This window comes from Nerophis ophidion, linkage group LG04, assembly GCF_033978795.1.
Source record: "Nerophis ophidion isolate RoL-2023_Sa linkage group LG04, RoL_Noph_v1.0, whole genome shotgun sequence".
Taxonomy (NCBI): domain Eukaryota; kingdom Metazoa; phylum Chordata; class Actinopteri; order Syngnathiformes; family Syngnathidae; genus Nerophis; species Nerophis ophidion.
In genome coordinates, this window is record NC_084614.1 from 63,801,947 (window position 1) to 63,812,389 (window position 10,443).

The 10,443-nt window shown below is 43.6% G+C and overlaps 1 protein-coding gene and 1 non-coding gene across 2 annotated transcripts in view; both read right to left on the minus strand.

Moving 5' to 3' along the window:
- Positions 1-7,270: 7,270 nt before the first annotated feature.
- Positions 7,271-7,343, minus strand: trnav-cac (transfer RNA valine (anticodon CAC)). Its single transcript has one exon. It is a non-coding gene; the product is annotated as a tRNA-Val (tRNA).
- A 992-nt stretch (positions 7,344-8,335) lies between these two features.
- The window catches only part of LOC133551729 (early growth response protein 1-like), a 2,417-nt gene continuing 309 nt past the window's right edge, over positions 8,336-10,443 (minus strand). The window contains exons 1-2 of the mRNA XM_061898749.1: positions 10,292-10,443; positions 8,336-9,729 (exon numbers count right to left, since the gene is read on the minus strand). The exon at positions 10,292-10,443 is cut by the window's right edge and continues 309 nt beyond it. Coding sequence (XP_061754733.1) covers positions 8,579-9,729; positions 10,292-10,443 — 1,303 coding nt within the window. The 3' untranslated portion in view covers positions 8,336-8,578. The remainder of the gene's footprint in view (positions 9,730-10,291) is intronic.

A 10,443-nucleotide genomic window follows, 5' to 3' on the forward strand; every position in this document is an offset into this window, starting at 1 on the left:
ACGCATTAGTGTCACCTGCCTTTTGTTTTTGACGCGCACCTGCCTCGTCATTACCACCTTTATTCAAGCCTGCCTTTTCTGTTCATTCGATCTCGCTTCCTAGTTTCTGTTCCATGCAACAGGTGACGACGCTGATTCCCGACTGTGGTAAAACTATTTTGTACTTGCTAGCTTCCTGTTTTCTAGCTCCCATGCTAGCTGTTTGTTTTGCCTGTTTATGCCTAGTGCAAGTTTTTCTGTTCTTAGTCTGTTTTTTAGTGTAAATAAATCCTCATTTCTTACCTTCACGCTGTGTCCAAGTCCGAATTCAAAATTGAGAGAACGAACCCGACCACGATGCCAGCGAACTGTCACATTAGGAAGCGAGCAAAAGGAAATTCTCTCGCGGCGGAAATTGCGGAGTTCGATGAGAGTACGTGGAGGTTAGTCCAAGCGATGGAGGCTGGCACGCTCCGTTGCGTGCCGGGTGAAGAGATGATCTGGGGGCCTTGAGGTTTCCTGGTCCCGCTCGACTAAACCTGGTCTGGTGATGTCCCCCCTCGACCCGCTCGCACTCGTCAGCGAAGGCGGAAGTCACAGAAAAGGGCTCCGCCTCGCGACAGACTCGTAAACCCCACCATCACTCCCTCCGGTACACAGCCAGCTACAACCCGTCCAGGACTCACCTCACATGTCTTTGTAAAGCTTTTGGTTTTCCTTCCAAAGACTTCTCCGGCTGGCCTGTCAGTCACACAGACAGCAGCTATGACGTCACTCCTTTGACGTCTCCCGAGGACAGTGGTGATGAGGAGTTTTTTTTTAAAGAATTTGTTCCCTCAGTCACCCACAAAGGACTTAAATGACACAATCAGACATTTTCAGGACATTTTTTTACAATTCCAGTCCCAGTCTCAGGTTTTCGAAGTCCCACCCCCAGTGACTTTGGCTCCCACCCAGTCTACCCCCCCCCTGACCTTCCTCCACCCACCCCTAGAGACAATTTCAGACCACGGGGAGTGCGTGTGGCATCCGCTTCTTGAGGGGGGGACTCGTGCACGGAGGTAGCACAGCTGCGCCCAGCCAAACCGCAACCTCGGGCGAGGCCACCACCACCGGTCTTTCGACCCGCCAAGCCGCAACCTCCGGCGCGGCCTCCAGCACCGGTATTTCCGCCTGCCAAGCCGCAACCCCCAGTTAGACCTCCACCACCGGTCTTTCCTCCCCCAGTATTCAGGCCTGCCAAATCGCAACCCCCAGCTAGGCTGCCTCCACCTGCACCATGGCTAGCTGCACCACGGGTTGCACCTGTAGCTAGTCCAAGTCCTAGTCATAGTTGTAATACTAGTCCAAGTCCTAATCATAGTCATTGTCATAGTCATTTTCATTGTCATTGTCATTGTCATTGTCATTGTCATTGTCATTGTCATAGTCCAAGTCTGAGTCCTACTCCTAGTCCGAGTCCTGGTCCTATCCCTAGTCCTAGTACTAGTCCAAGTCCTAATCATAGTCATTGTCATAGTCATTGTCATTGTCATTGTCATAGTCATAGTCATAGTCATAGTCATAGTCATAGTCATAGTCATAGTCATAGTCCAAGTCCTAGTCCTAGTCCTAATCCGAGTCCTGGTCCTAGCCCTAGTCCTAGTCATAGTCCTAGTCACAGTCCTACTCACAGTCACAGTCATAGTCCTAGTCCGACTCCTAGTCCTAGTCCTAGTCTTAGTCTGATTTTTACACCAGCACCTGACCCCGGTCTGGATCCCACTCCAGCACCGGGCCCTAGGCTGGATCCCACTCCAGCGCCTGTCCCTAGGCTGGATCCCACTCCAGCACCTGACCCTTGGCTGGATCATTTTCCAGCACCTGATCCAAGGCTGGATCACACTCCAGCACCTAACCCTTGGCTGGATCACACTCCAGCGCCTGTTTCTATGACGACGACAACTCCGCCTGTTCCCACGACGACGACAACGCCGCCCGTCTCCACGACGCTGCCGCCGCTTGCTTCGTCTCCTGCACCAGCACCTGCTTCGTCTGCAGCCCCCGAGCCTGCTTCATCTGCTGCATCAGCGCCGGCTTCGTCTGCTGCACCCGAGCCTGCTTCGCCTGCAGCACCCGCACCTGACTCGTCAGCTGCTGCGTCCACGCCTGACTCGTCCGCTGCTTCCAAGCCCGCCAGGACGACGGCGCCGACACGCCCACTTCCACGTCGGCCACGAATGTGGCCGAGCCCTGGTCATCCTCGTCGCCAAGCGCATCCTCCCCCCCGTCGGCCACGGATGTGGCCGTTTCGAGATCGCCCACCTAGACTTTTGCGGCAGCGGCGTTCCATTCGCTGCCGCCACCTGACTTGTCCCCGGTGGATTCGGGGACAAGTCTACCCCAGTCTGCTGACATGCTAACAGAGTTGTAGATTTAAAAAAAAAAAGCTTTTGTAATCATAAAGGACAATGTTTTATCAACTGATTGCAATAATGTAAATTTGTTTTAAATATTACACAAACCAAAAATATGACTTATTTTATCTTTGTGAAAACATTGGACACAGTGTGTTGTCAAGCTAATGACATGCAATGCAAGTGTAAGCCACTGTGACACTATTGTTCTTTTCTTTTATTTTTTATAAATGTCTAATGATAATCTAAATGAGGAATTTTTAATCACTGCTATGCTGAAATTATAACTAATATTGATACTGTTGTTGATAATATTCATTTTTGTTTCACTATTTTTGGTTTGTTCTGTGTCGTGCTTGTGTCTCCTCTCAATTGCTCTGTTTATTGCACTTCTGAGTGTTGCTGGGTAAGGTTTGGTTTTGGAATTGGATTGCATTGTTATGGTATTGCTGTGAAGTGGTTTGTCGGTTTGCTAAAAAAATAAAAAAAAATAAAAAAACTTGATTTAAAAAAAAAAAGAGAGAATCAATTCTGAATCACACAACGTATTCGATTCGTATTCGAATCGATTTTTCCCCACACCCCAATATATATATATATATATATATATATATATATATACATATATATATATATATATATATATATATATATATATCCATCCATTTTCTACCGCTTAATCCCTTTGGGGTCGCGGGGGGTGGTGGTGCCTATCTCAGCTATATATATATATATATATATATATATATATATATATATATATATATATATATATATATATATATATATATATATATATATATATATATATATATATATTTATATGTATGTATATATGTGTATACATATATGTATGTGTTTATGTATATGTATGTATGTATATATATATATAAATATGTATGTATATACATATGTATATATATATATATATATATATATATATATATATATATATACATATACATATATATATCTGTATATGTGTGTGTATAACTTAACAGCTTGGGCTTTTAGCTCGGTGCGTCACACTCTCGATTGTCATTCGGAGGACATGAATTTGAACGGATGGCGAGTTACAAATAGACATGACTAGAAAATATTAAAGCTGACACTTCATTTTTTTTTTGCATTCATTTCAGCATATTTGCATGAATTTTGTTGTTGCAGTGACTATTATGAAACCTGCCTCAATAGCATCTGTTTCACGTCAGTCGTTTGTGACAGTCAGACCCAGATGATCAACTGTCGTAAGTTCGAGCTCGCACACCACGTCGAATCATCAGCCACGATTGCACTTTATGTAACGCGTTCTTCTCCGTGCAGCCCTGAATGCAACTATTGAGGTACTTTTGGCCATTTATGGGCGTCAGGGGAAGGAGTTTTGCTGGACCGCAGATTTAGAGTATACCAATCAAAACCTGAACTGCACCAATTATGTCACAAGTCACTTTGATGACAGGTAAGGAATGACATGGTAGAGCAAATGCTGAAAGCTGATGACTCCTTGATTATTTTGTTTTAATTTATAGATGTGAAGATATGTCCGAATGTGAAATTAATTCATTCAACATCACTCTGTCTAATGACCGCTGTATTGGCACATCTAAGTATACATGGGTTGGTTACCAGTGTGTCTGACAGGCATACTTGCCAACCCTCCCGGGTTTTCCGGGAGACTACCGAAATTCAGCGCCTCTCCCGAAAATCTCCCGAAATTCAGGCGGAGCTGGAGCCCACGAACACTCCAGCTCCATGACAAACTGACTCAATGTTGTGACCCTCTCAAACAAGACAATACTGCCATCTACTGTATACAGAATAGCATGTCTGTTCTGAAGCCCACAGTAAAGAGACGTAACTTCATCACCTCGCCTGGTTATTGACTCCAACCCAATATATACACCGTCGACGGGCAAAATGAAGAAATACGCTTGCAAGTTCCACAACGATTGGAAACAAGAATTTCAGTTTATCCAGGAGAGTTAGAAAGGGAAGGGGTATGTTGCCTTTTAATTTTGTAGAACAGACTTCTCCTTTGAACACGGCGGCCGAACAGATATACTCAGTCATGAACGGTCAGTCAACGAAGGACCAAGCGTCCGCAGCGCAGCATCGTTCCCATCCCAGTATTATGGCCCACCTTGCATTTGCGGATGTCTACAACAAATCCGTGAAGGATGTTCACGGATTCGGAGATCGCTCGACAATACGCGAATGGCAGAATAAAGGTTACTCAAATAGTGAAAGGTAAGTGTTGTTGTTGTTTTTTAGTAACCAGCAAGCACAGTACAGTTAGTACAGGGGTCACCAACGCGGTGCCCGCAGGCACCAGGTCGCCCGTAAGGACCTGATGAATAGCACGCTGGCCTGTTCTAAAAATAGCTCAAAAAGCAGCACTTACCAGTGAGTTGCCTCTATTTTTTAAATTTTATTTATTTACTAGCAAGCTGGTCTCGCTTTGCTCGACATTTTTAATTCTAAGAGAGACAAAACTCAAATAGAATTGAAAATCCAACAAAATATTTTAAAGACTTAGTTTTCACTCGTTATAAAATCATTACAAATGGGCCATAGAATACAGCCTTGGGGAACACCATTTCTTCTTTTTTCATTGTTAGACATCTTTTTTTTTCTTTAGAAACGTATGCAATATAATGTATTCCAGGATTAATTAACATAAAATGCCCCGATGTGTTATTTTAACAAAACATTTTAATGTCTTTGAATGAAGTACACCAATTGTACAACGCTTTGAACATACAATACGTCCACTGGTGGCAATAATTTTATTTTGATAGAATTGGGAGTAAACAATAAAAATGGGCCCCAAAATACATGCAACCTTGAGGAACACAATTTGGTTCTTTTGTCATTGCTTAACTGTTTTTTTTGTGTGTGTGTGGTACGCTTTAAACCAGCCACAGTAAACTCAAATCCAGATACATATTTTTTTTTATACAACCTGATATTATTTTGAACTTAGAAGATTGCTACTGTGGTACTTACGACAACATATCTGATGGCTATAGTATACACTGCATAGAGGATCCAGGATCGCTCCAAAATATACAGTACGTTAGCCTGAGGGAACACCATTCAATTTCAGAACTAGTACTTGAACTAGCATTAATATTGTACATACTTTATAATGTTGAATTATATGTTGGTGCTATGTATTGGTTTTTACATTTGTATCCAAGTCTGACTTTTTTCTGTTTTTGTTGTTTCTGTTTCTGTTTCTGTTTGATAGAACCGCTATCTATGATGAAGAGTTTGGCCAGTTTCCTTTGTGTCACACAAATATGTTCTCACTGTTGGTGCCTTCAGGGTGAAATGAATCAAGTTACTATAACTTGACCGCTATCTTGAGAAATACATAATACTAATATCAGTATGTTTATGTATATCCATCCATCCATTTTCTACTGCTTGTCCCGTTCGGGGTTGCGGTATATAACACTCAAATTAATAGTATAAAACTCCACAACTAATATGGTTTGGTGATTGATTGATTTAAACTTGTATTAGTAGATTGCACAGTACAATACATATTCTGTACAATTGACCACTAAATGGTAACACCCGAATAAGTTTTTCAACTTGTTTAAGTTGGGGTCATACTTGCCAACCCTTCCGGATTTTCCAGGAGACTCCCGAAATTCAGCGCCTCTCCCGAAAACCTCCCGGGACAAATTTTCTCCCGAAAATCTCCAGATATTCAGGCGGAGCTGGAGGCCACGCCCCCTCCAGCTCAATGAGAACCTGACTCAGCAATGTTGTGACCCTCTTAAACAGGACAATACTGCCATCTGCTGTACATAAAATAATATGTAAATATATTCTACATATATTTTACATTTAAGTGCAGTCAAGGAACCATGAGGGAGTCTGTTCTGAAGCCCACAGTAAAGAGACGTAACTTCATCACGTCGCCTGGTTATTGACTCCAACTCAATATGTTACATAGTCGACGAGCAAAATGAAGAAATATGCTTGCAAGTTCCACAACGATTGGTAACAAGAATTTCAGTTTATCCAGGAGAGTTCAAAGGGGAAGGGGTATGTTGCCTGTAAATTTTGTAGAACAGACTTCTCCATTGAACACGGTGGCCGAACGGATATACTCAGCCATGAACGGTCAGCGAAGCACAAAGCGTCCGCAGCCCAGCATCGGTCACAACCCAGTGTTATGGGCCACCTCGCAAAACGGAGACCTGATGGTGTAACTTATGCTGAGACAAAGATGGCTATGCTGATAGCTGGAAGCAACATCCCTTTCTCATTTGCGAATGTCTACAACAAAATCTGTGAAGGATATGTTCCCGGATTCGGAGATCGGTCGCCGATACCCAAATGGCAGAACAAAGGTTACTCAAATAGTGAAAGGTAAGTGTTTTTTTTTTTAGTAACCAGCAAGCACAGTACAGTTAGTAGAACAACTGTGTTTTTATTACTGTGTATTTGATAGGTGCCGTCGGAAATTCAACTATTTGTTTTATTTATACATATAATAAAATAAATATATATAGCTAGAATTCACTGAAAGTCAAGTATTTCATATATATATGTATATATATATATATATATATATATATATATATATATATATATATATATATATATATATTTGAAATACTGGAGTTGGTGAATTATACTCCTCCCCTCTTAAACACGCCCCCCCCCTGAACCACGCCCCCCACCTCCCGAAATCGGAGGTTTCAAGGTTGGCAAGTATGATCAAGGTCCACGTTAATTCATGGTGGGGTACGGTTCAGCTCATTCCTTGTTGATGTCTTGGTAATGTGAATTCCAAAACTCTAAACAATTATTTCAGAAATATTTCTGTACTGTAAGAGGTTCAAGAAAATCCTAATAAAATTTAAATAAAAATCATTTGTTTCCGCCCGGTTTCGAACCGGGGACCTTTCGCGTGTGAGGCGAACGTGATAACCACTACACTACGGAAACCGTTCTATAATCAAACCCTCCGTAGGATATATCCCGCAGGCCGAATCGATATCTTACATGTTGGTAAACGAATCATTTTGACCAAAAACGTCAAAAAGTGGAAAAAAATTAGTGAGGCCCAGAATTTATGGACGAGTCTCACATTTAAATGGAGGACGGCGCCCTCTGTTGTCCAACAAAAAACTAACCGAACAATTTCACAAATTGAAAACAGGTTCCAAACAAATCATAAAAAATCTAAAAAATCATAAAAACAGAACATTCGTTTAAGTAAAATGAAAATTATGTTGTGTATGAATGTAAGTGTTTTGCTCCTCTGACTTCCATCTATCCATCCATATTCTACCGCTTATTCCCTTTTGGGGTCACGGAGGGCGCTGGCGCCTATCTCAGCGACAATCGGGCGGAAGACTTGTGCTGGTAATCGTCTATTGCCCAAGATCCAGTCCAACCTGCAATTCCTGTTTGTTTGCTGTCTGACGTCACTTGACGCATGCGCGCACACGTGTCGCTTCTGTTCCAATAATGTTCCACTGATCATGACTTAAATTCAGTTCCCTGAAATTTAAATCAAGCTCTCGTCCAAAAATTGCTGACATTAAATTAAGTGAATGTAATCCGGGTTTGTAACACACGCACACACAATACGGGCTTTGAGTCGGACAGCCATTAGGAAACTCCATATATGGGCATAAGGATATCCGCTGAAGAAGGAGGAAACTCCATATTTGGTTTGTGGCTTTTATAGGCTTAGTGCAGCCAACTGGCTGCAAGGAAAAGTACACACATGCACACACAGTTATATAAACACACCATGATCGTTTTAGGGATTTCCTTTCATTTTGATAATCTGCTTCTGTGTTGTCAATGTAAAATACTTCCAGATACCGGAATAGTTTTTTTTAGTTATGTGCTGCTTTGTTTAATTAATTTTACATGTTTGTGCTTATTGTAATAGAGAAAGTGTCAATGAACAAGCAACAAATGATGCATTTAAGATTGACATTTTATTATTGTTCCTGTTAAGAAACACATTTGATATAAAAAAAAATCAAGCCACATACCTGCATGTGAACAAACAAATCTACACAGTAGATAAATATTGCGCATATCATTTGTACAAAAATAATTATATGCATATATTTACATTCAGATAACAATGTATGTCAAATTGTGGATTGTTCTTGAAGTTTCTGCACTGTTCCAGTGAGAGGTCAGAGGTCAAGTCTTCCTTTTTAGCAGATGTTGTGAAGAGAGGCAATGCTGGGCGGCCGATCTGATGAAGGAGGAGAGGAGCAGCTGGAGGAAGAGGAGTACAGGTTGGGGTAGCTTGGGAAGGATGACTGTAGATTTAGTGATGACTGGGGAAAGAGTGCAGGCGGTGGGGGGGAGGCTGAACTATGAGCAGGTGAAGAGTAGGAGGAGGAGCATGCTGAAGAGGAAGTAGGAGGAGTCTGAGAGGGAGCAGGAGGATTCCCGTCCACTTTCCGTTCCCGATGCCTCTGGTGGATCTTGGTGTGCCGCTTGCGCTCGTCGCTGCGGGCAAACTTGCGCCCGCACTCGGCACAGGCGAATGGTTTTTCCCCCGTATGTGTGCGGATGTGAGTGGTCAGGTGGTCACTTCGGCTGAAGCTGCGCATGCAAATACGACACTGAAAGGGTTTCTGGCCCGTGTGGACACGCATATGGCGAGTTAGCTCATCCGAGCGGGAGAAGCGGCGGTCGCAGCCCTCCGCGGGACATAGATAAGGACGCTCCTGTGGCGACGTTTTGCACTGGTGACTGAACTTCCTGCCCCGGCATGGCTTTGTGAGCTTGCATGCATGTGCAGTTTGTTGGTTCTGGAACTGAGAGGAGAAGGCCTGGATGGTGGAGAGTGGCGTAAATGGCAGCTGTTGGGGATTCCCGCCTTGTGACATAACAGATTTCTTCTGGTCCTGGTCCTGTGACTGAGGCAGGATGTAGTCCGGTAGCAACGGCACCGCGGGCTGGATGCCCATTCTGGAGGTGGGGTAGGCCGGAGGACGCCCCTGTGACAGGAAGGGCGCAACCTGGGAGTCAGAGCCGCCAGGCGGCGGCACGGTGAACTCCGAGTTGATATCGGTGGACCGAAAGCTAGGCTGGGTCAACCCTGACGAAGTCACCGACGACGTCACCTGCGATGAAGAGGCGGTAACTTCTGCACAGGTTGCAGGAGGGGCAGGGGAGGCTGTGACACTGACCAAACCACTAAAGAGGCTGAGGAGAGGCTCAGGCCACATGCCGCTGCCAGAGGTGGAGGTGGAGGAACCCGGTTCAAAGGTGAAGCGTCCATTGTACGCCAGAGGGGGGATACGAGGGGTCAGAGGGGGGAGACTCTGCAGGTCTGACAGTTCTGACAGCAGATCTGAAACACAAAACAAGAAGAACACTTGTGATTGGCTGATCACTCATTTGCATTAACTCTGAATCTTAGTCACAAACACATCATCCCTCGCCTCACTGCAAATAAAACTTAAATATCACGAATAGTAAAATAAAATTCTACAAATGTGTGAGCCTAAACTAAGATTTTTTTTTAGCATAAAATGGCACATTTAACTTAAAAAATTAAAACATTACATTTTCACTTTATGATTCCTATACTTTGCGGAAATGTTTTATCACGTCCGGAACAAATTAATAGCAATAAATGAGGGACTTGACTGTACATGCAAGATGCACCTTTATATTTTTTCTGCTCACTTTTGCACGCGCACACACAGACACACACACACACACACACACACACACACACACACACACACACACACACACACACACACACACACACACACACACACACACACACACACACACACACCGTAAAGGGAAAATAACTTTTTTTTGTCATTTTCTTCACTACATCATGTGTTTCTTCATTCACATTAAGTCGTCTATGAGGGGCAATAAAGTGATGCCACACTCACCTCCATAGCCTCCGTGTTCACCGGCACCCTCTGCGGCGTTCTGCAGCAGCAACTGCAGCTCCTCCAGCTTCGGATAACCGTCCAGTGGGGAGAAGCATGTCAGAGGCTCGGATATCTGCAGGGTCGAGAGCAAAACCTCCGCTTTGGTTGCT